This window comes from Balaenoptera acutorostrata, chromosome 11 (genome assembly GCF_949987535.1).
Source record: "Balaenoptera acutorostrata chromosome 11, mBalAcu1.1, whole genome shotgun sequence".
Taxonomy (NCBI): domain Eukaryota; kingdom Metazoa; phylum Chordata; class Mammalia; order Artiodactyla; family Balaenopteridae; genus Balaenoptera; species Balaenoptera acutorostrata.
In genome coordinates, this window is record NC_080074.1 from 27799622 (window position 1) to 27825836 (window position 26215).

The window sequence follows — 26215 nt, forward strand, 5'->3', positions numbered from 1 at the left end:
GTATGAAGTACATTGTGGTACAGAAACTAGAAATACTATTTTCTGCCTGAAAAGAAAATCAGGGATAAAATTTAAGTCATTTGCTTTATTTTCGGAAATCCTGTAAAGGCACTCTAGGAAACAAATGTTGGTCCTATTGTTAATTGAGTCATCATAGTGAAAAAAAACTTTAACTTTTGACAAATAAAAATTGTGTGTATTTAATGTGTACAAGGTGATGTTTTGATATATGTATACACTGTGAAATGATTACCACAAACTAACATTATCTGTCACTTTCCATAGTTACTTACTTTTGTTGTTTTTGTTCTGGTGGTCAGAGAGATCTCTTTTGTTCTGGTGGTCTACAGATCTCTTAGCAAATTTCAAGTATATAATACATTATTATTAACTATGGTCAGCATGCTGTACATTAGGTCTCCAGAACTTATTCATCTTCTAACTGAAAGTTTGTATCCTTTGATCAATATCTTCCCTTTCCCTCCACCTTCCAGACTCTGATAACCACCTTTCTAATCTCTGTTATTTTGAGTTTGACTTTTTTTTTTTTTAAGGTTCTGCACATAAGTGACATGCGTATTTGTCTTTGTGTCTGGCTTATCTCACTTAACATTATGTCTTTTGGGTTCATCACATTGTCACAAATGGCAAGATTTCATTCTTTTTTAAAAACTGGTGAAAAGATATTTTAATTTGCTCTTTGTAGCCATCAGAAAAATAAAATATTTGACACTCCTTGGGTCAGGGTTTTGAGCGCCATGTATACTTTTTTAAAAAGCCTGTATACCCTCACCCTCATGGTTCCCATACATACACACTAGCCTTTTGTTTTCTACTGCTTAATTGATAATAGTGGGTTAGTTGTAACAGGGCCATAAACATAGGAGTTGGAGAAGTCCAATGTCATCTCCGTTTGTTGTAGGGATTGCACTAGCAGATTTTACTGTATAAGTATGCAGTGGGACTCTGATAGCCAAGAACCCAGTCCTACTCAGCAGGCTTTCGCTCCCTAAGCCCCTCAGGTGTGGATGTAAAAATGCAGATATTTAGGTCCACTATAATGAAAAAAGAAAGTAGAACTTGCATATGTTCCCTCTTATGAGTAATCAAGTTATAGCAATTTTAATATTTTAAGAGTGCACAAGTTACAGCAATTTTAATATTTTAAGAGTGCACACATACACTTCTTTACTGCAAAGCGCTACTTTATTTTTTTCTTTTTTTATAGATTTATTTAATTAATTAATTTATTTTGGCTGCGTTGGGTCTTCGTTGCTGCGCGCGGGCTTTCTCTAGTTGCAGCGAGCGGGGGCTACTCTTCATTGCAGTGCGCGGCTTCTCATTGCAGTGGCTTCTCTTGTTGTGGAGCACGGGCTCTAGGTGCGTGGGCTTCAGTGGTTGCGGCACATGGGCTCAGTAGTTGTGGCTCGAGGGCTCTAGAGCGCAGGCTCAGTAGTTGTGGCGCACGGGCTTAGTTGCTCCATGGCATGTGGGATCTTCCCGGACCAGGGCTCGAACCCGTAATTGGCAGGCGGATTCTTGACCACTGCGCCACCAGGGAAGTCCTGCTACTTTATTTCTTTGGTTGAATCATTAAGCCAATTGGGGTTATGTATTTATGTAAATTATGACCAATGTATGTTAATATTTTAAACATTACGAGTATTAGTGAGTACACTGAATATCTACTGTGTTCCTTGTACTGATTGTTGACAGGTCCCTCTATTGTTTATGGCAGACTAAAACAAATACTCAAGATAATTTTTTCTGCTTGGTACATATCAGCTACTTCATTTTGCCATTAGCTGGCATGTGTAGTAGAATGATTTAATTCAAATATTTGATTTTAGTAAAATGAAAGCCAGTGTATGGCTGGAGCAGGAGGAGAGGGGTAGTATAGAAACACACTAACATTCATTAAAAAAAAAAAGAAGATTGTATTTTTTAAAGCCCCAAATGTTGCAGTCCAAGTCCAAAGATTCACCTTATAATTATAAAATTGTAGGTGTTTACATTATCATACTAGTTAGTCTCTCTTATTTATATCACAGAATTAATCATATAACTTCTGTTGGAAAACAGAAAAATGTGATTGCGAACTACAGAAATATTGCCCATTTTGCTCAGTATCAAGAGTCTTATTGCTCTCGCATCTACTGAAAAAGCTTTATAATGGAAGTGAGAAAGACTGAGAAAGGTTATTTATATCCTCTGGCAGGAAGATCACTTTCCTTAATCTTGATTTGTGCAGCTTACCTTTTTCTTTAGATTCATTTGATGCCCAAATATGTGAAATTGTTGCCTCAGAGTATTACCAAGCTGTGTGCAGAATTGCTGGACTTTAAATCTTTTATCAGTACTGGAGAAGTATGGTTGGGGAGAAGTTGGTTGTATAGTGGTTGGGAGTCTCAGAATTCTCCCATGATTGTGAAATTCTGTTTGGGTCATTCACACTTGGGTGTGGCTTACTTAGAGCACATTATCAGATTGTTCTCTAAAGAGCATCTAGCTGAGGTCCTCTGCTTTGAAAGGCGAGGAAAGGTGGCTTTTAGTTAGTGTAGGGTTGGTCCTGACTTCTGTGAAACTCACTTTGATACCAATAAATCCCGAATTTGATTATTTTCTAGTTGTTGGATATGGGCACTGTGGCTTCTGCCTGTGTCAAGTGGAAGGACTCCCAGACATCTGTGGGCCAAGATGCTTGTGTGGGCTCCCTCTAGACATGTCATTTCCTTAACTGGCACAACTGCCCTCCTGCTTCCCAGCTGTCCTTTGTGTCTTTTGCTGAGTGGAGGGCCAGAGGGGTGGGGTGGTACTAGGTGGGGCGCAGGCGGCTGGGCTGATCCTTACTCTGGCAGTCTGTGGACACCTGGGAGCTGTCACATATGTCAAGTTGTTACTTAGGTGACTGAAAGATGAAAAGAGAACTTTAAGGTATTGTGGAGGTAGCAGCTATAGGAAGCAGCTACGTCTCCTAAGTCTGGGGGAAGAAACGAAGAGAAAAAGTTGAAGTTATTAAAATTCAGAAACTTGAGAGAAGGAGCCCTAGCTGGGATCCAGACCTCTGAAGAGAGTCTCGCCCTCAGGTGGGGGAGCCGGTAGGGCCGTGCGGGGAGAGGTGCTGTGACAAACTGGTTCTCTCAGTGTGGGATAAACTGCAAATTGGATGAATTGCTGCAGGGATGTTGGGTGATGCTCACAGGCACTTCAGGTGGACAAGAAGCCTGGAAGAGGCAAGTCCCCTCTAGCAGCTTTAGCACTGCCCACCCCATCTGCAGAGTTTAACAGGGAGCCCCTGGCAGAGCAGAAATGTGGTTTGCAGAGTCCCACCTCCAGAATCACAATGTATGGAAGGATAAGTGAGAGATACTTACTTTACATCTGGCATAGATATAAATTTCCCACTGTAGAGGGTTTTGGTTTCTTTTTTAATTTTTTAAAAATTATTTATTTATTTATTTATTTATTTATTGGCTGTGTTGGGTCTTCGTTGCTCCGTGTGGACTTTCTCTAGTTGGGGCGAGCGGGGACTACTCTTCGTTGAGGTGCCCGGGCTTCTCTTTGCAGTGACTTCTCTTGTTGTGGAGCACAGGCTCTAGGTGCGCGGGCTTCAGTAGTTGCAGCACATAGGCTCAGTAGCTGTGGTGCACGGGCTTAGTTTCTCCGCGGCATGTGGAGTCTTCCCGGACCAGGGCTTGCACCCGTGTCCCCTGCATTGGCAGGCGGGTTCCTAACCCCTGTGCCACCAGGGAAGTCCCCAGTATAGACGTTTTAAACATAGAAAGCTGCCTGACCTTCTGGTCCAGCCCATGATAGGGAAGGGCAAGAAGTTCTTGAGATGTGGCAGTATTTGGCTTGACTTCAGTCCTACAGAATTAGGAATTTATACATTTAAAAAAAATGTGTGTATTTGTTTTGATTTGTTGGGGGTTTTTTTTGGTAAGTATTATATACTACAGAGAAATGCCTTTGTACCAAATCACTGGAATCCACCACTTTATTTGGCCAGCCCTCAAATCTCAGGAAAGACAGAACTGCATGCCTTCAAGTGGGGATTAAAGAGAGAAAATGCCAAGGGAGACAAGTTCCGCCTGCCTTTGACTTTGCGTTAGCCCTAAGGACAGTGCTTCATATACTACCAGAGCAAGTTAAGAGACATATTTTCTCTTTACACCTTTTAGTTATAAACTCTTTGTCATTCACCTAACATGAAGGCAGAGGTGTGAAGCAGTGCTGGATGCTGAGGATTCCAGGCTCTAACTATGATGTGTGAAAAGAGCCCTTGACTCTAGAGTGGACTTCTACTGGATAGGCTTCTGTGCACATTTCTGAGAATTAAATGAAACAATGTATGTGAACATCCAACTCAATTTTAGGGATTAATCCAGTTGTCAGTCCCTGCACATTGGAGTTTTAACTAAATTTATCTAGCTCTCCTGTTCTTTAGGCTCTGAAAGTCTAATGTCCTGCCCAAAGTTTGGCCATTTATTAGTAGTTTAAGGTGTTGAAGTTTCCTTTTGTCTGTGTGGTTCTGGGATTGTACATGCTATTAACTGAGACAAGAATCCATTAGTTGCAAGCGTTTTGCAAGTTTAGTGATTTTTATTGAGTTAGGAGTTTAGCAGCAAATGGTGTAACTCACCTTGTTGGCTCTCGGTTTTTTCTTCTCGTCTCATTTCTCTCCACCTGCATTGCTCCGCTGCTCAGATTCTCTAATGACTGGTCAAACTGTGTAGTTCCTGCCCCCAAATCCTGGCAAGTACTCAGGTGAATAAAGAACCCTGTTTCCCTAAATTAGGACCCAGTTCCTTCCCTCAGTAAGCTTAAGGTACGTCACATACTGTACTTTTTTTCTTTTAAATCAACTTTATTAATGTACAATTTGCATACAGTTACACACACTCATTTTAAGTGTACAACTTGAGTTTTGACAAATGTAAACAGCTGTGAAACCACCATCTCAGTTAAGATTTAGAACATTCCATCACCCCAGCACAGCACTTAAATTAAAAGATCATACTGTTTTGAAGTGTGTTTTCACTTTATATAGAAGGAATATTTTTCTACACTGTTACATTTACAGTATCTTTTTTCTTTGTTGTGATCGTTATTTCTGGAGGTGTAGTTTTGAGCACATCCACAGTTTTTCTTTAGGATAGGTTCCAAGAGGTGGAATTCTTAGAGGTTGGGCCAGCATGTAGTCCCACCAGCCAAGTATATGAGATCCAGTTTTCTCCACAGCACTAAATAGCATTGTTTTTTTAATCTTTGACTATTCTGAGTTTTAAGGATTGTCTTGATAATGCGACATTGTTATTTTCAAAATAGGGTTACTCAAAATGCACAATTTCTTTAGATGATTTTATTTTAAAACTTTTTTTTTTTTTTTTTTTTGGGTCTTGCACATGTTACAGAATTCAACAAAGGGGGGTACTCATTGAAAAGTGTCTCCACTTTCAGGTAATTCCTTTCCTCAAAGAAGCCATTGTTTACTTGGACAATTTAAATCAGTTATTTTATGATTCTGTAGCCTGTTTTTTTTGTTGTTGTTCAGATGTATTTTTACATAATATATTATTAGCTCACATTGCCAGCAAGTCCTAAGTCTAGCATTCATATTCTTTAGATGTATGGTTGCATTGTTTCAGAGACTCAGACTATCCACATGAAGTGGATGAATTTGACCAGTATTACTGTACACAGGTGCTGTATCATATAATACTTCTGCCTTAGTATGTAAATTTGTGCTTATTTCAGTTATATTAAAATCTGAGTTGTCGTCATTTTCTCCTGTGGCTCAGTAGCGCAGGACAAAATAATCATCTGAAATCACAGAAGAATAAAAAAAAATTATATGTACTAAGTTATACTCCAGCTGGATCTCTTAAGATTATTTAACTTTCAACCAAATTTATAATCTTTGAAATATTAAAATCCTTAACCTCATGTTAATTTGGTTTCTTGAGCAATTTCATTCCAAATTCTTCCAAAAACCTTGAGGTAGAGGACTGAATCTTTAATATGTCAACCAGTTAGTACTGAGCAAATGATCATTATTAAAGTTGAGGAAAATGACTATTGGATCTTCAAAGTTGCTAAAGGGGCAAGAGAAACATAAGCCTGCTATCTCTGGTGCTTAGTATTTAGTCCTTTAAGTGCACAACCTGTAGGGAAGGTACCAAGGCCAAAGCTTTTGAGCAAAAAGTTTGAAATAGTTTGTGAAAATTGGGTTTGGAATTTTTTTTTTAAAATTTTTTAATTTATTTTTTTATTATTATTTTTAAACATCTTTATTGAAGTATAATTGCTTCACAATGGTGTGTTAGTTTCTGCTTTATAACAAAGTGAATCAGCTACACATATACACACGTTCCCATATCTCCTCCCTCCCGCATCTCCCTCCCTCCCACCCGCCCCATCCCACCCCCCCAGGCGGTCACAAAGCACCAAGCTGATCTCCCTGTGCTATGTGGCTGCTTCCCACTAGCTATCTATTTTACATTTGGTAGTGTATATATGTCCATGACACTCTCTCACCCTGTCACATCTCACCCCTCCCCCTCCCCCATATTCTCAAGTCCATTCTCTAGTAGGTCTGTGTCTTTATTCCCATCTTGCCACTAGGTTCTGCATGACCTTTTTTTTTTTCCTTAGATTCCATATATATGTGTTAGCATACTGTATTTGTTTTTCTCTTTCTGACTTACTTCACTCTGTATGACAGACTCTAACCCCATCCACCTCATTACAAATACCTCCATTTCATTTCTTTTTATGGCTGAGTAATATTCCATTGTATATATGTGCCACATCTTCTTTATCCATTCATCTGTCAATGGACACTTAGGTTACTTCCATGTCCTGGCTATTGTAAATAGAGCTGCAATGAACATTGTGGTACATGACTCTTTTTGAATTATGGTTTTCTCAGGGTATATGCCCAGTAGTGGGATTGCTGGGTCGTATGGTAGTTCTATTTTTAGTTTTTTAAGGAACCTCCATACTGTTCTCCATAGTGGCTGTATCAATTTACATTCCCACCAACAGTGCAAGAGTGTTCCCTTTTCTGGGTTTGGAGTTTTTAAAAAGTCCTTTTTTTTTTTTTTTCCCCACATGCTCCAGCCATATACAGCCACCATCTGGCTCCTTAAAGCCTTGGGCGTACCATTTTTCGAAGTTCTTGGATCCCCCTTTACCCAGTCAGTAGTAGTTAGATCTGTTCATTCAGCTGGTACAGAATGTGAGACGCTGTGTGGTGCTCAGCATTGGGACTGCAAACATTAGACCTGGGCCTTGACCTATAGGAACTGGTGTAGTTGGGAGACCAACAGTAGGGTGGCGAAGTGCGTAAGGGATGGCCTTCTACAGAAGGTACACCCCTGCTTTCCAACAGTATTCAGTAGCATTTAGTCAGTTGCTTACCTCTTAATTGACAGTTGACTTTCAAAATTGTAGAAATGCTGCTTTGTGGGCAAAATAATGCTTTATGGCTTAAATGGCTTAAGTCTACTTCCTAATTCTCAAGAGCAAAAGGATTTTGTGTATGTGGAGATGTGTGGTTATGTGTGGAAGGAGTACAGAATCTGGGACCACGCTCTCTGGGCTTGATTTCTAGCTCTGCCAAATACTGGCTTGGACATCCTCACTTGACCTCTCTGCTTCTTTATCTGCTTAATATACTAATCTAGCTCTAGGGTGGTTGGGAGCGTTGGATTGCATAGAACAGAGCCTAATGTAATTCTGACCCTTATTTAATATTGCTTACTACTGTTTTCTGATTTTGCAAAGATACTGCCTCACTGTAAGTCTAAGAAGAATGAACGTCTTTTGTGTGGGAAACCTATGATTGTCATTTCGTATTTGTTCAACAAAATAGATAATATTAAACATAACTCTGAAATGGGGCATAGATTTTTTTTTTTTTTGGCTGCATTGGGTCTTTGTTGCTGTGTGTGGGCTTTCTCTAGTTGGGGTGAGCGGGGGCTACTCTTTGTTGCGGTATGCAGGCCTCTCATTGCGGTGGCTTCTCTTGTTGCAGAGCATGGGCTCTAGGCGTGCGGGCTTCAGTAGTTGCAGCACACGGGCTCAGTAGTTGCGGCACGCAGGCCCTAGAGCACACAGGCTCAGTAGTTGTGGTGCATGGGCTCAGTAGTTGTAGCTCGTGGGCTCTAGAGCACAGACTCAGTAGTTCTGGTGCATGGGCTTAGTTGCTCCACGGCGTGTGGGATCTTCCTGGACCAGGGATCAAACCCATGTCCCCTGCATTGGCAGGCGGATTCTTAACCACTGTGCCATCAGGGAAGTTCCATGGGGCATAGATTTTTAAAGCATAGTAAACACCCATTTGTCAACAGTGGGTAGGGAAATGGGATGTTTGGGGTAAATAATATATTTTGATTTTATTAGAATTATCATATATGAAGTCAATTTTCCATGTGTTAGACAATACTAAACTTTATTTTTACAGACGCTAAACTGAAGTTTTATTTTTAATCCAGAGTATTTAGGATTTTGCACTGCACAACTTCAGGGGGTGTCATTCATGCAGACTGTGATGTGAATGGTCCTCTCTTGGAGCTGTGCAGTGTGGCAGACTTGTTACAGGATGCTTATTTGGGGGAGACAGACCCTAATATCGGATTGCTTCCTAATTTATCACACAGTTGCATGCAGTGTGAAAAAAACTTAATTTTTCTTTTCTGGTGGTTTGGATTTTGGACAAAATTATGTCAGTGACACAGATGGATTGAGAATTCAAATCTGGACCAACTGTAACTTGTTTTTGTTTACCTCACTGAAAATTTCAACTGCTGAGCTTCCATCTGTCTTCTTGTCTGTTAATATCAACAGAGGCCTTTCCTATTAGTGGAGTCCTCAGGCACTTAGCACTTAAATTTTGCTGTGATTGCCACATTTAAAACCTGAAATAACTAGTAATCAAGGAAAAGGATTGAATAAATAATATATGGTAGTTGTAGAAGTGTAGCCACTAGCTGGTAGGCCAGGAAAAGTGCCTGTTTATGTCATATGGTTTGCAAAGAATATTGATTATCTATAAAGCAGCCAGGAAAGCACCGTGCAGGGACATAATAAGTGAAAAAGTGTAAACACATTAAACTGTTTTTAAGGACTTTTGTCTTTGTCAGAACAAATACAAATGTACTGGAATATTAACCGGATTTTGGTTATTAGGAGTACAGCGATTTTAAGTTGATTTCATATGTATTTTTCTTTAATGAGCAGGTGAAATAAACTTGGGGGAAAAAGCAGGTATCATTCGCAACAAATTTCTTCCTTATTTAGGTATTAAGCATTGTCACAGATACTGGGGATACAGTATATTCATTTATATCCCTTCCCTCAATAGGGAAGATGAAATACTGAGTATTGAACAGTAATTACAAGAGTAAAGCGTATTACAAAAAGGGACCGTCCAGTAGAAGGAAGCATATAGCAGTAAGATTTAACCCATTCCAATAATAAAATGTTTAGCCAAGTTTAGTGCTAGAGGGAACCTTTGAAATGTTCAAGGGACTAAATTTTAGTAGATTGGGGAGGTAAAAGAGTTTGTATGGTTGTATAACAATTTAGTACAATTACAACTGGGATTAAGTTCCGATTCCTAGCTCTAAAGTTTTTTCCCTAGTAGGTACACCAGGATGCCTAGTTGAAGTTAACTCTCTAACGTAAATTAGCTCCCTCTTTAAAGGCTCTTAAACTAGGTAGAAGTTCTTTGATAAAGAAATTAGCCAGCTTCAGTGCTCTCCTCCTTTGACCCCGTTTAATTCCAAAGAGATAGCTGCTTCTTTTTTTTTTTATTTTTTATTTTTGGCTGTGTTGGGTCTTCGTTTTCTGGGCGAGGGCTTTCTCTAGTTGCGGCGAGTGGGGGCCACTCTTCATCGTGGTGCGCGGGCCTCTCACTATCGCGGCCTCTCTTGTTGCGGAGCACAAGCTCCAGACGCGCAGGCTCAGTAATTGTGGCTCACGGGCCCAGTTGCTCCGCGGCATGTGGGATCTTCCCAGAGCAGGGCTCGAACTCGTGTCCCCTGCATTGGCAGGCAGATTCTCAACCACTGCGCCACCAGGGAAGCCCAATAGCTGCTTCTTAACCTCTTCATTTTACCCGCAGTCTATTAGCTCTTTTTTTTTTTTAATTAATTGTATTTTTATTTTTGGCTGCGTTGGGTCTTTGTTGCGTGCGCAGGCTTTCTCTAGTTGCAGCAAGCGGGGGCCACTCTTCATTGTGGTGCACAGGCTTCTCATTGCAGTGGCTTGTCTTGTGGAGCACGGGCTCTAGGCACGCGGGCTTCAGTAGTTGCAGTACGCAGGCTCAATAGTTGTGGCTGGTGGGCTCTAGAGCGCAGGCTCAGTAGTTGTGGCACTCGGGCTTAGTTGCTTCGCGGCATGTGGGATCTTCCTGGACCAGGGATCGAACCTGTGCCCCCTGCATTAGCAGGCGAATTCTCAACCACTGCGCCACCAGGGAAGTCCCCAGTCTATTAGCTCTTAACCTTTCCTTCACTTTCTTTTCTATCTAATTTAGACTTTGTTTTCAGCAAACAGTGGAAGCCAACTTTGGCTATTTTAATCTGCAGTAGTATTTATTGAGTTATGAGATATCTAACACAGTCTTTAGGAGTGCCAAAGAGAGAGGCAGTCAGGAACAAGGCTCAGACTCACATCATGGACTTCACTGTGGACATCGCATGCAACACACACTACAGTGTGATTGCTGATGCCAAGTACAGGAGGCTGCACTTGGTTGTCTAGAGGTAACTACTGCTGTTCTCTCCAGAATGGATCCTTATTTCTTAGCTTCTGATGCACAGGTTTTTGAATGAGCCTAGGTCTCACATGCTAGGTTGCAAGAGAGTTAGGAAATAAGACTAAAGCTTCTGTTGAGGGAGGTGAGGATCCATGAAGGTTGGGGAGTGTGATTCCCAAAAAAGGGCGTTCTAGCTGTTGGGTAGCCAAAAGAAATGACGAATGTCTACTACGAACCTCATTTTGCCTTATGCTGCCAGGCAGTCCTTCTGTGTGACCATAGATAAGTTTTTCTATTTTCTACAACAGTTACTTCAAATTTTCGCATTCTTTTTTTTAAAATTATTTAATGGTTATGTTTTTTAAATATTTATTTATTTATTTATTTTTGGTTGCGTTGGGTCTCCATTGCTGCGCCCCGGCTTTCTCTAGTAGTGGTGAGTGGGCGCTTCTCTTCATTGCAGTGTGCAGGCTTCTCATTGTGGTGGCTTCTCTTGTTGTGGAGCATGGGCTCTTGGTGTGCGGGCTCAGTAGTTGTGGCTCACGGGCTCTAGAGCGCAGGCTCAGTAGTTGTGGCGTACAGGCTTAGTTGCCCCGCGGCATGTGGATCTTCCCAGACCAGGGCTTGAACCCGTGTCCCCTGCATTGGCAGGCGATTCTTAACCACTGCGCCACCAGGGAAGTCCCTCGCCTTCTTCTTAAGCTCCCAACCTGAACATTGCACTAAGGAAGAGGAGGGAAAGGTATGAACGAATGGGGAATTTTTACCGTTGCTTAATAGTGGATAGATGTATAGACAACTGTCTAAATTCACACATAAGGGCCTTAAAATGAATTATCAACTTCAAACAATGAGTTAAAACTTTGAGAAAGAAAGAAACCCACAATCTAGATCATTTCTAACTTGAGATGAATTTTTTAAAAAGAACGTGTTCACTGGTTTTTGCTAATGTATCACTCATAATTAGTGTTCACCATACAGGAACAGGCATTTAAAATTTTTCCCTGTTTCCATTCAGGATGAATTCAGAAGACTTTCCCTCCCCCACCTGCTAAGTTACACACTCCCTATCAGAATCTTAAATGTGCAAGTTTTTTTTTTTTTTAATGGGTTTATTAACAGTGCCTTAAGTACCTCGGCACAATAGCAATCCCACTGATGAAGTGTTACTAAGTTATTAGGTCCTCTCTTCATTCAGAGGTCTAAGATATCATTCCTAAGACACAGAATTCATTAAGATGGACAGTTAAAGTATTCAAATCACTAAAGACTTATTTTTATTTTTTGAGCTGGTGCTAAAGTCATTTCAAGCCATGAAGTGTTATGGCGTCATCAAATAAGAAACCAAGAGAAATGGGGAAACATAACTTCTATCAGTCTACTAATTACAGTGCTGGGTATTCAAAGGACATTTTTACCACCAAGAATTTCATGAGTGCTATATGAAGGAGTAGTTGATACTGTCTTTAACTGTGATGCCAATATTTAGAAATCTTTCAAAAAAACAAAGGGAAAAAAAGATGGAGATGTAAAGTTTCTGTCTTTCCAGAAAACTTTTAAAGTGTCTTTAGAAATAGCCAAGAAAAAATATGCCCCCAATCTAGTCCTGTTGTTCATATAGTATCCCTAACTCACACCTGTACTTACTCTAAGACCTTGAGATACCCCTTCTAAAACGCATCTTCCAAAAACTGACTTTTGGAAGGGGGAAGGGTAAGCTGGGACGAAGTGAGAGAGTGGCACTGATATATATACACTATCAAATGTAAAATAGATAGCTAGTGGGAAGCAGCTGCATAGCACAGGGAGATTAGTTAGGTGCTTTGTGACCACCTAGAGAGGTGGGATAGGGAGGGTTGGGAGGGAGATGCAAGAGGGAGGGGATATGGAGATATATGTATACGTATAGCTGACTCACTTTGTTATACAGCAGAAACTAACACAACATTGTAAATCAATTATACTCCAACAAAGATGTTTAAAAAAACCCTGACTTTTATGTATATTTATACTCACATTGAAATAAATTCCTGGGGTGGGAGGGGGCAAGGGACTCTGTTTTACTCTTACTTAGAGTTAGTTGATGCCACAATACCACGAGCAAAATAAGGAATTAATGTATTTGTTAGTAAGTTCATATTTCAAAGTCACAGAACATTTCCGAGCATAATGGTTTGTGTAATATCAGAGACAGAATGGATTACCATATAACAGATAGTTCGGGTCAAAATGGTCAAAAGCCCGCGCGCAGCAATGAAGACCCAACGCAACCAAAAATAAACAAATAAATTAAAAATAACCATTATTAAAATTTAAAAAAAAAGCAAAAATTGGTCTATACCAATTTTTAAATCAAATATAGCAGATTTTTTTCCCTTCCCTATTTATCTTAGTAAGACTATATACTTCTTCAGTTGACAATCCCAAAAGAAAAAAATAAGTGACATGGCTTAATTTACCTTTTTCATGAAGCACTTTCTCATGTTATGAAGCCCTTCCTTAACTTCTGTGCTATTTATTGTCCTGCCAAACATTTGATATTTACTGTTTGTATTGTTAATTGTCTTTCTATTTACCATTGAGATTAAGAAAACAGGCTCTGAAGCTACAGTGAGTGGAGCCCAATAGCCTAGATTTCAAACCTGGCTCTGTCACTTGCTAGCTTTGGTTATACTGTTAAGTGGTCACTCTTAGTTCCTCATTTTCCTCATTTGTAAAATGGGTCTGAGAATTAAATGAGTTAGTAATACATTTAAAGCACTTAAATCGGTATTTGACCTAGTTTTTTTTATTACTTGAGCTTTTATAGATTCTCTGCTGATCTGGGAACACTGCTTGATAATTGCCTACGGTCCCTGACCTTATGGAATTTACAGGCCAGTGATGCGGGAGGAAAAGAAACAGACTGCAACATAACCTGATGTGTTTAGGGGGCAAAAGAATTGGGAGGTAGTAGACAAGGAAGTCAAGAAATTCAGCCTAATAGTTTTCCTTGTTGGATGCACAGTTTGTTAGTAGGATTTTCAGATTTTTGTCCATTGTCACTGATTGGAATAATTGTACATGCCGTTCCTGGGGTAGAAGTTACTGACAGCAGGTATAGTAATCCTTCTCATCAGCTCTGTGTGGGACCTGAGTGTGCATGCATTTACTCCTGGAAGAAGCCTTTATTTAGCACTTACCACCACCATTTGCTAGCTGGAGTTCCCATCTTCCAATAGTGTAGGGTCTGACAAGTAAACCAAGTTATTGTGCTAGTTATAGTAAGAGAAGTGGAGGTATTAATGCGCAGGAAACTGGAAGTATAGGGAGATGCTTCCAGACAAATTCAGACCTGAGAAATAAGTTGGTTGGATATACTTAGCCTTTGAAAAGTCCTTCTCTGGCTCCTAAGTCTCCGTTCCTTTTCACTGAACTTAACAGAAGTATTGATCTGGTCTTGGGTTGAGGAGAAAAATTAGAATGGAGAGATTTCTTGCCCAAGTCATCCCACCCTATCTATTGGGTGTTACTCCAAGTGGAACACAGGAGTACTTTCCTAACTGTTACTTACCAGTCTGACTGGAAATAAAGCTTTTCAACAAAGTGATATCTTGGTATCCAGAGCCTTGGAAGCAGTTACCTCCATTTTTCCGTCTCTGAGTGTACCACCAAAGAAAGGATGAGATTTAAGTGTGTGGGAGTAGAGGGAGAAAAAGGAGGAGGAGGGTGTGCCTTGAGAATCATTAATCTCATCTAACTTTAGGATAAGCATTTTAAAAAACAGTGAATTAGGGTAAAATAATTAACTTTTATGATTGTCAGATTTTTCATTTGCCAAGGAAAAGGGGTTGATATAAGTAGATGATGTCTTATGTCCACTAGGGGGTAGTGTGGACCATAAAAATTAAAATTATTTCTCACCGATTAACCCTTATTTCATCGTGAACTTGCCTCGTTTGAATTAATTTTTCTCCGTGCAGTGTTTTTTTTTTTTATTTGCTACCAATCATTTTCAAACACAGTCTTGTGACTGTAAAAACAGTAACACACATGCCTGTCATTAGTGATTCAGATGTTCTGACATTACTTTTTTTTTTTTTTTGGCCGTGCTGTGAGGCTTGCAGGATCTTAGTTCACCGACCAGGGATCAAACCTGCACCCTTGGCAGTGAAAAGCCCCGAGTCCTAACCACTGGACTGCCAAGGAATTCCCTGACGTTACTTTTCATAAAGAATTTTTTGAGGGGAATATAGTGATGCTTTAAAATTTCTCTACCAAATTTTACTCACTATATGAAGTAAATTAAATTATTCTTAATGACCTGTAAGTAAAATCATCACATAGCAGGATTGTCTTGTGTTTTACTGTCCTATATGGTACCAGTCCCATGTGGAGATTGCAGTTGAAAAGTGTCTAGTTCAAATTGGTATGTGCCCTAAGTTTAAATTACACACTGGATTTTGAAGATTCAATATGAAAAAAGATTATAAAATATATCAATAATTTTTATATTGATTACGTGTTGAAACGCTATTTTGAATATATTGGGTTAAGTAAAATATTAAAATTTTACCTTTTTCTTTTTACCACATTACTTTTTAAAAAATTAATTAATTAATTTTATTATTTATTTGGCTGCACCAGGTCTCAGTTGCAGCACGTGGGATCTTCGTTGCTGTGTGCAGGATCTTTAGTTGCAGCATGCGAACTCTTTTTTTTTTTTAATTTATTTATTTTTGGCTGCGTTGGGTCTTCGCTGCTGTGCGTGGGCTTTCTCTAGTTGCGGCGAGTGGGGGCTACTCTTGGTTGCGGTGCGCGGGCTTCTCATTGTCGTGGCTTCTCTTGTTGTGGAGCATAGGCTCTAGGCGCGTGGGCTTCAGTGGTTGCAGCACATGGGCTCAGTAGTTGTGGCTCGAGGGCTCTAGAGCGCAGGCTCAGTAGTTGTGGCGCATGGGCTTAGTTGCTCCACGGCATGTAGGATCCTCCTGGACCAGGGCTCGAACCCGTGTCCCCTGCATTGGCACGCAGATTCTTAACCACTGCACCACCAGGGAAGTCCCTGATAGAGTTATTGAGTATAGTCAGATCTTAGGCGAGATGACCTAAAAGTTCCACAATTGCAGTTTCGTGTTTCAGAGAATATTCTAAATGGGGAAAAACCTAATTGCTGTAGATATAATGTGTTGGGGGTATATATAGTTAATAAGTGGGACAGCTTTTCCTACATGAAAATTACCACTCTTTTTCTAAGAGTGGTTTATTATCTAAAATTTTACTGTACATAATTCATTGCCTTAACATTTGTAAGACCTTACATTGTTTCATAGTGCACACAAATTATTACTGAACCTAAAAACGGGAAAAGTCCTAGTTAATGGAGTTTAGTTGATTGAATGTCAAGTGTTGTCATTACTGTGGTGTTATTCTGGGATTTGCTTTTTGAGTCCCAATAGATCTATTGATAATCAGATCAATTTGATGTTATTTAAATCCTTTAAAGTATTTGTAGCATGAACTGCTATATGCATTCTGTAAGATGACATAGTTTCCTTGCGACCTAATCTTGTTGCCACTTAAATTCATATTCTCCTTTTATGTGCTTCCTTTTCTACTTTTTGTAACCAATTTTCTAAACTAGTCTACATTACTTTCTATTCTGCATGGCCTAACCTAAGTTCTACCTGGGATTCAGTCCCAGGATTGCTTTTAAACAAATAGGATCACAAAATGCAACTAAAGGTTATTGTTTTCTTTAAAAACAAACACTGTTATTTAATAAATCTTGAGACTTGTTACTGTGCTTTGTTCTTACCCTAGATTCTTTTTGAGTTGGTTATAATGTGACTGTGGGCTTCTTATGTGATTTCATTTGCCAAGTCCTTTTACAATGTTATCTCATTTGCTCTTCATAGCACCTCTGCATGAGATGTAGTGTTAGCTATATAGATGAGGAAGCTGAGGCTCAGAGCAATGTAAATAACTTGCTCAAAACTGTAGTTAAGGGCTTCCCTGGTGGCGCAGTGGTTGAGAATCTGCCTGCCAATGCAGGGGACATGGGTTCGAGCCCTGGTCTGGGAGGATCCCACATGCCACGGAGCAACTGGGCCTGTGAGCCACAATTACTGAGCCTGCGCGTCTGGAGCCTGTGCTCCGCAACAAGAGAGGCCGCGATAGTGAGAGGCCCGCGCAACGCGATGAAGAGTGATCCCCGCTTGCCACAACTAGAGAAAGCCCTCGCACAGAAACGAAGACCCAACACAGCAATCAATCACTCAATCAGTCAAATAAATAAATAAATAAGAATGTGAATTTCTTAAAAAAAAAAAAAAGAATGTTTAAAAGTGCCAGATTCAACTGAGAACGTACAAAAGAAATCAGTAAAGGTTATCAATTTAAAAAAAAACTGTAGTTAAGCAATGCACTAGTAATTTGAACCCATTATTTCTAGACTTGAAGAATACTTCACTGTCTTTCTACCAAAGGATAGGATAAAACTAGAACGTGTTTCACAGTTAACCATGTGTGAGAGTAGTAGCAGGAAGGATTTTATTTCCTACCCAGTTTTTGCCTTTTTAGGGAAAAAAATCGACAACTTCTGTGGGAGAGAGTTGTTCCATTTGGTTTGGATTTTATTCTTTTTTTCCTCCTGTAATTTATGCTGTGGGTTTGGGAAATCAGTGCTGTGTAGTCAAATAATTATGCATCTATTCATTATATCAAAATCCGTTAGGACCTGAGAGCATATAAAAACTATTTCAAAAAGTTTTCCATACCCAAGAGCTTATTCTAGAATGTGCTCCGATTAAATCTGATACTTGATCAGGCCACATGATATGTTTAATATCTACGTTCTTTAGAAAGACTGTCTGATTTTGAGGGTGAACTGAAGATGAGGAGAATGCCCTCTCTGCCTCTGACAGTGTGTTCCGAGAGTGATTTTGAAGCTATTTTGGGATGTGATCGGAGGCCCTTCTGGAAGCTTTTTATAGCTTTGAATAGAGCTACTATTTTGTGTAACCAGGGAATGGTGTTTTGGGGCTCTTGGACCCCAGCTTTCTCTTTTTTTCCCCCAGTCTCTCTCTTTATGGCTTTCTAAAAATATGAAGACCTGGGGTAAAACAAAAGGAGAATGGAGGTGAGGAGTCAAAATTCAAGGAATTTTACCATCCACTTCTTTTCTTATTCCTTCACGCCTGCTGTTCATCCTGATATCTTTACTTTTTCTCTTTTGTTCTAGTTACATGTTGGAGGACTTCCCAAGATGGGAGGCTTCTTTATTGCCTCTTGAGATTTTTAATGCTCCAAAAATGTTTTACTTTGTTTGAATCTAAAGAATATTTTGCTGAAAGTAGTGTATAGCATTTCAGTTTTTGATTTGCCCTTGCATTGCCATGATTAAAACAAAACAAAACAAACTAGTCTTGAATTAAAGTACTAAAAGCATTACTTTAAATGAGTTTAACACATTTTGGGAAAGGATTTGATTTTGTATCTGCATCTTGTGACTATTTCAATATATAACCGTGCTGACAGAGAAATCTTTTTTTAGTATATGCACTGCAGGCTGTAGAGTGAAGTAGTGTAAGGTGTATAATTTTTCTTAAGTGAAGGCAGTGTGAATACAATATTCTCATTCATTGATTTTCATACCTAAAAGTTCAAATACTGCAGTGTTCTAAATGTTTTTGACTACACATACGTATTCAAAGTGTTGAAAATATATTACTAATATATAAAACTACATGTACTATTATTGTCAGTTTGTATATTGAATATTAACATTTTTCTGGCTAAATAATTTATAACTATAAATTAGATGATTTCTTCCCACACCTGAGTGGATTCTTTTTCTTCTTGTGATGTGCTCATCCTGCTTTGAATAACATTAACGTTAAAGATGAAATTTCTGATCGTTTATTCCTCGTTCTTTGTAACATTAGATAGATTCATAAATCAGTAAGATATTTACTGAACATCTATGGTGCCAGGCACTGTTCTAAATGCTGAGGATATAGCAATAAATAAACACACATCTCCCCTTCTGTGTTACTTACATTCCAAACAAAACAAGTGAGATGTAATATGTTCAGAGGCCCTGGAGATAAAGTTGGTGGTGGGGGGGAGCAGGGATAGAGGGGGAGGGTGTGGGATAGGGTGGAGTGGGGTTTGCAGATTCAATTATGGAGGCTTCACTGAGAAAACACATTTGAATGGAGATCTTGGGAACTGGGTGGGTGAGCTCTATAGAAAGTTGGGGGAAGAAAAGTGAGCACAAAGCACCTGAGGGAGGAGTATGCCTCGCAGGTTGAAGAACTACAGAGAAGCTAGTCTGGCTGGAACAAAGCAGATGAGGAGGTGGGTAGGGTGGCAGAAGCATAGCTGAAGATGCCTAAGAGATAGGTGGAATGAGGGGATCATGTAAAGCTTCTTTTGGGGGGCATTATAAGGACTTTGATTTTTAAAAGTTCTGTGGAATACAGATGGGAGTTGAGGGTCAGAAGCAGGTAGAACAAGTTAGTTGGCTGTTGCAGTCTGCCAGGTGAGAGCTGGTGGTGGCTTGGATCAGAAGTGTAGCAGTGGAGTGATGAGACTTCTGTCCAATTCCGGGTAGATTTCGAAGTTCAAGCCAACAAAATTTGCTTATCAGGTTAGATGGGTGGGGTATGAAGGAAAAAGGTGGATCATTTGGAAGGATGGATTTCTGGTTAACTGACACGAGGAAGGCTTTGAGGAGGAGCAGGTTGAGGGTGGGGAAAGGTCCTGCTAAATTTGGGATGCGTATTAGACATTTAAGAGCAGCTGCCGAGCAGACAGTTATGGATAGAAGAGGCATGATTCAGGGAGATATCTGTGCAGGATATGCTTTTGGGGCTTCAGCATATATGGAGTGGATTGAGTATTTAAATTCATTGGACTGGATGAGATCACTATGGAAGTGTGTAGGCAGAGTAGAAGACCTAGGACAGAGCCCCGGCGCACTTCAATATTGGAGTATTGGGGAGGTGGGAAGAAACTGCAAGGAGATTGCTGCCATACAAGTAGGAAGAGAGCCAGGAGAGTGTGGCTTCAAGAAGCTGGATGAAGCCTTGCAGACCAAGGAGAGGGCAGACCAGCTGGGTAAGACGTTGTGTTTAAGTCAATTAAGATGAAGATTAAGTGTTAGCCATTTGATTTTACCATGTGGGAATCATTGATGACCTCAACAAGCAGGTTGGTGGCTAGAGCCTGATTGGAGAGTTGTGTTGAAGATAGGAGGGGAGGAGAGAAATTGGAGACATGCAAGTATAGATAACTTTCAAAGAGGAGCAAAGCAATGGGGCAGTAGCTGGTGGGGGAGAGTCAGGTCAAGGTCATTTTCTCCTTTTTTGGGGGAGAAATTACAGTAAGATTGTACAGTTTGGGGAAAGATCCAATAAAGAGGGGAAACTGATGATTCAAGAGAGGAAAGCGATGCTAGAGCAATGTCCTTGAGTAGGTGAGAAGGAGATAAGATCTAGAGGAGAGGTTGGTCTTAGCCAGAGTGACAGCCATTTCATCCTTAGTAACAGGAGAAAAGGCGCAGAGCACACGAGCACACACATGCGGGTTGGTATACAAATGCTACAGTGGGAACTTAAGGAGGTTTCTGTTTTCTCGAGAAATACAAAGCAGAGTTATCAGCCAAAAGTGAGGATGTGGATGGAGATATTGGAGGTTTGAACAGAGAGGAGGAAGGATATTACAGTTATTTAGGAGAGAGGGAGAAAGATGGAAAAGAGAACGAATGATATGATTGCTGAGGGAGCAGGAAGGGTCCATTTGAGTCATTGTCAATTTTAGAGACTAATCAGCGTGGTTGTGTATATTTCTCTAGCCCTGTTTAAGTGCCTAGGCACTTGTACTTATTTTGTTCCATTATATTTTGCAGAGGGGAGATTTTCAATGGCTTTAAAAACTAATTTTACTTTTTAAACAGCTTGGTTTTGGTAAAGTTTAAACAGAGCAAGTTACCTTACCTATGTAGTAATTCTAGTGTTGTTTTGTTTTGTTTTTCTTCTCTTTCCCTTGAGTATAAGATCAGTTTCATTAGTCTAATTTTATTCTCAACATATTTGTAGACATTTGTAGCTGGAATTGTATATGATGTCATCAGTATTTGCTTGCAGTTGCTTTCAGCTGATTGTGATTATTTATGTTTTTTCCTTTGAACTTTGCATTTTATTAAGCTAAATAAAAACTGTTTGGGAGATTGGAGAGGTTCTTTTATGTCCAATTCCAAGAGATAAATTTTCTAACTTTTATTTTGGTGTTTAGCAAAATGATATTTGTTTCACAAATGTGTTATGTTTTTCTGTTGTAGGAAACCCAGCGTTTGCTGGCAGAGCCAGTTCCCGGCATTAAAGCAGAACCAGATGAGAGCAACGCCCGTTATTTTCATGTGGTCATTGCTGGCCCTCAGGATTCCCCCTTTGAGGGAGGGACTTTTAAACTTGAACTATTCCTTCCAGAAGAATACCCAATGGCAGCCCCTAAAGTACGTTTCATGACCAAAATTTATCATCCTAATGTAGACAAGTTGGGAAGAATATGTTTAGATATTTTGAAAGGTAAGTGTTATCTTTATCATTATATGCTATTAAGATTTCTCCTTTTTCTCTTAAGCATTCCCTTTTGAGAATCTGAATATTGTAATCTTACCTTATATAATAAAAAGACCACAGAACTCTGTAGGAGGGAAATGCAGCAGTTCTGTGGCTGTTTTTTTCATGCTTGGTCATTCTGGGCCTGTTGCCTTCATAGATAAGTGGTCCCCAGCACTGCAGATCCGCACAGTTCTGCTATCGATCCAGGCTTTGTTAAGTGCTCCCAATCCAGATGATCCATTAGCAAATGATGTAGCGGAGCAGTGGAAGACCAATGAAGCCCAAGCCATAGAAACAGGTACTGAATATTCATTCTCCTTCACACCACTTCCACTTTAAAAAACAACCTGTACCTTTTTTGGGGGGTGGGGGGTGGGCGGGGGCTGCACTGTGCGCAGCTTGCCAGATCTTAGTTCCTGGGCCTCGGCAGTGAGAGCACCGAGTCCTAACCACTAGACCGCCAGGGAATTCCCCTGTACCACCGTTTTAAAAACATCGTTTAGAGACTTAACAAGAAAAAGAAAAAATACATTAAAAGGAAAAAATCAGATCTTTCTTATAGTATGTAAATAATGTCTTAACAAAAGATGTTCAAACGCCGTCTTATAGCCTGCTACATGACTCCCAAATTTAAAGAGGACCTGTAATTGGGACATCTTGGACTCTTGTATAACTACACATGATTTAACAAATACCTGCGTGCCTGCCATTCATCTAGCAATACTTAAAGATAATGGAAGGCCTTTAAGCTTCTTTGAGCTGTTTTTTGCAATCTGTTTGATTAAACTAAACTATGTGTCAGTTTATAGTTAGGGAGTTTGAAATCAGTAAGCTTCTTGCTACAGATTTTAACATAATTAATGAGGAGCATTATATGTCTAGAAATGAAGGAAACAAAAGAAGATAGCTCTTTTCATCCTGTTGAATTTTGTAGAACTTTAAAATTCTATTGTAGTGTTTTGGTAATTAGACATATAGACAATCTTTCTGCCCTGATCCAGATTATAGAAAATGGCATGAATTTAAGGGATTACAGCATGCTGTTTCCATAATTAACTTAATACTGTTTGTTTACTTTTTATAGAGTTTGGAAAGGAACATATTGAACTAAGTAAAGTAATAATTGCGTGTTTGTTTTTGTCTACAGCTAGAGCATGGACTAGGCTATATGCCATGAATAATATTTAAATCGATCCGATCATCAAGTGTGCATCACTTCTCCTGTTCTGCCAAGACTTCTTCCTTTTTTGTTTGCATTTAATGGACACAGTCTTAGAAACATTACAGAATAAAAGCCCAGACATCTTCAGTCCTTTGGTGATTAAATGCACATTAGCAAATCTATGTCTTGTCCTGATTCACTGTTGTAAAGCATGAGCAGAGGCTAGAAGTGTCATCTGGATTGTTGCGAAACGTTTAAAAGCAGTGGCCCTTCTCTGCTTTTATTCATTTCCCCATCATGGTTTGAGTATAAAGCACTGTGAATGAAGGTAGTTGTCAGGGTTAGCTGCAGGGGTGTGGGTGTTTTTCTTTATTATTATTTTTTTTTGGTGGTGGGGGGAAGGTAGTTTTATTTTAATTTTATGGGCTCCTTTCCCCCTTTTTATGGTGATCTAATTGCATTGGTTAAAAGCAGCTAACCAGTTCTTTAGAATATGCTCTCTAGCCAAGTCTAACTTTATTTAGACACTGTAGATGGACAAGCTTGATTGTTTGAACCAAAATGGGAACATTAAACAAACATCACAGCCCTCACTAATAACATTGTGACTTTGCTGTCAAGTGTAGAATCCTCCCTTCAAGAAAAAGCTTGTGACCATTTTGTATGGCTTGTCTGGAAACTTCTGTAAATCTTATGTTTTAGTAAAATATTTTTTGTTATTCTACTTTGCCTTTGTACAGTTTATTTTACTGTGTTTATTTCATTTTTCCCAATGTGACAATCGTATTTAAAAATTAAAACTGATGGAAGATTCTCTTTTGGTCTTCAACGTCTGACAAATTGAATGGCAAGAGGTAGATTTTGCCAGTTCCTTTTCACTGATGCAAATTTGTGTTAAGATATATCACTGAATGGAGTATTTATAAGCTGGCCCTGAGCATGCCTAAAGCATCAGTATGTGACATTTTTTACCTCCTAGAAATTTGAAATAAATGTGTTTGTGTTGTCTGATTAGTCAGATGATCATGGGTGTCTTGCCACAGTGTTTGAAAATTACTGTAGAGGAGAGTCACAGCACAGCCACACTCGTGACTGGCTTTATGTGGGACTTTCACATGTGCCACATTTGTGTCTGGCATTTGCATTATGACCTTGCTCTTAGTTCTTGTCTCAGAACTTCATGTGTGACCACTGGTGTGTGTTATTAGGAAACACCAATCTGATAATCACTTGGGGTTTGTTCAGGCCATTTATGAGTCTTTCTTACAGACCTGCTGAGCAAATCTCAAGCAGCCAGCTTGCATAAGTGTCATCAGAAAGGTTTCTCCCTTAGAGGGCATCATATCCTCAATTAATGATTCTTACTGTCATCCCTCTAATATTTGCTACGGGAGCTCCTTTTATTCTTTAATTTGATAATCAACTCTTTTTTCTGCATTGACAGAGTTCCTCCCCCACAAAACTGTTCTTTCCCACCCTTCCATATCTAATTCCTGATTCTTGTTATTTTTAAGACATAAATGTAGTCAGTCATAAGTATGTAAATGTTAACCTGTGGGTTGGAACCTTTGTCTCTTGCAGTTTAAGGTAATGGATATTGTAGCCCATCTGAATTTTCCCCCCTCTTATTCTCGTAACTTCTGGAGTTTCTTCAGAATGTGGTGTATTTTATTGTGCTCCTATGTAAGATGAAGAATTATCTATTAAAATTACATTTTCAACATACAAAAGTTTTTGATGACTGGTAACTGGTATCCTTCCAAATAAATGCATTGCTTGGAAACAAATGCTAGTTTAATTCAGAATAAAATTGTTCATAACCCTAATATTGTAAATTTAAAGACTTAACAGCAGTTGTCATTTATAACAATTCTTGAGCTGTTTAGAAGTTGTCTTGCCACTAAGGAAACTGAATCTCATTCTGGGGCCAAAATGAGTGAACACTGCAAGCAGTTAAATAGAGATCAGCTTTATTTGTTGCAGATGGCACTGCTCATGATGATAGCTAGTATTACATAGTGATTTATAAGTTATAAAATTCCAGATTTAAATCTGTTGCTCTACAAAAATATATCTAAAATAGGCCTCTGATATCTACTGAGTTTGAGTTATAGAAATACAGAAATGAAATAATTCACTGTTTTCATTTCAAATACATGAATTCTTAACTTCATGGCGTAATGGTTTTTTCCTTTGTAATTTTGATGAGTCCCCATTGTTTTGGTAATACTTCCTTTCTCAACCAGTGGGATGAAACAAGAACCAGTGTGTTGAGCTTTCTTAGGATTTAAGGGGCTCTGGAAGAGTCCAAGATAAGAGTTCAAAAACTGGCAGCTACATCTGGCTTTGGGGCCTATTTTCCTTGGCCCACAATAGTGTGGTTGGTTAAAACATTTTGAATTCAGTGCCAACGTTTAAAAAAATCAGGAGACTCACATGAAAATCTAGAATTCTGGTAACTTGAATGATCTGAAGTTCTGGCAGCAGCAGACATGACCTGCCTTATGTAGGGTACCTTCTGGGAGGAGCTGAGTAGCAGCCATCCTAAGAAGAGCTTGTCATTCTTCTCTTAATTCAGTGACTCTCCAGCTGTTTAGAGTCCTCTCCCAGCCCACCTGCTCCTTTATGTAGTTCTTTTCGCTTGTAAGCCTTTGACTTTGTAACTACTAAGCTTATGGACAGTTATTCGTCAAGTAAAAGTGCCTAATATGTGCCCAACACTGTACTACTTGTTGGGGATGATTAGGTGTATGAGACTGTCATGGGACGTTCCTTTGTGGACCTTCTAATCTAATGGGGAAGGGGGCATGGACAAAGCAGTTTCCACTCTGATGGAGAAGGGAAGTAAGCACTTGGGAGGGGCCGCTCTTCTGGATTCAACACCTCCAGGCTGGGGAACAGCACGTGCAAAGCCCTGGGAGACGAAAAGAATCTGAATATGTTGATAAGTGCTTCTTGAAAGTCAACTCTGCCCATTCAGAAGCTTTTCTGAAATCCTGAGGTATTAATAGGAGCTTTGTTTTTCATGTGATTTTTAAATTTTGTTGTCTCCTTTACTGTGATTTGCTTCCACACTAGTTAGTCTTGGTCCTCTCGGAGGCTGCCTAATAAGATCTCAGATTTGAAATTATGTAGAACTTACACCCTGTTCTACACCAAGAACACACTTTTAATACAGTTTCAGAGCATTTAAAAATAAATCAATACACAAAAGCCATAGGTGCTATGGTTTAGCACTATTAAAGGAGAGTGTGGCGGGGAAGTCTGGTATCCTTTAAGACATAAACACAATTTTAGCTAAATGGAACTAAATGGCATCATGGGAATGATAGGAATCGGCTTTATTTTTCTATTTGATGGTTCAGGAATCTTTTGGCTACTTACTCTAGCCACATCAACTTTTTGTTAGTTGCAGTAGCAAAGGTTTAAAAATACAGCCTTACCTACAAAAGGTGGCAAAAAAAAAAAATGCCATGATTATAGGGCAGCTAATTCAACAGTCTATTTAAAAAAAATGTAATATTTCATTGGAATAATGTATTTTGGGGCTGGGGGCAACATTTCATTTAGCTATTTAGCATGCTGCTTAGTTTAAGAAATATCAGGGGTTTATTTTTAAATGACTTGATCACAGAAGCAAAATATGTTGACTGTAATAACTTGAAATATTAAGAATAAAAATCT

General features: G+C 39.4%; 1 protein-coding gene across 2 annotated transcripts in view; it reads left to right on the forward strand.

Annotated features, from left to right (window-relative positions):
- UBE2N (ubiquitin conjugating enzyme E2 N) overlaps positions 1-23542 on the forward strand; it is a 35850-nt gene extending 12308 nt beyond the window's left edge. The window contains exons 1-4 of one of the 2 annotated variants that reach the window (XM_057556289.1): positions 19811-19864; positions 21087-21333; positions 21527-21667; positions 22517-23542. In XM_057556289.1, the coding sequence (XP_057412272.1) occupies positions 19826-19864; positions 21087-21333; positions 21527-21667; positions 22517-22557 (468 nt within the window). In that variant the 5' untranslated portion in view covers positions 19811-19825 and the 3' untranslated portion in view covers positions 22558-23542. Of the gene's footprint in view, positions 1-19810; positions 19865-21086; positions 21334-21526; positions 21668-22516 lie in introns of those variants that run through there. The other variant, XM_057556290.1, reaches the window with a different exon arrangement.
- Positions 23543-26215: the final 2673 nt, after the last annotated feature.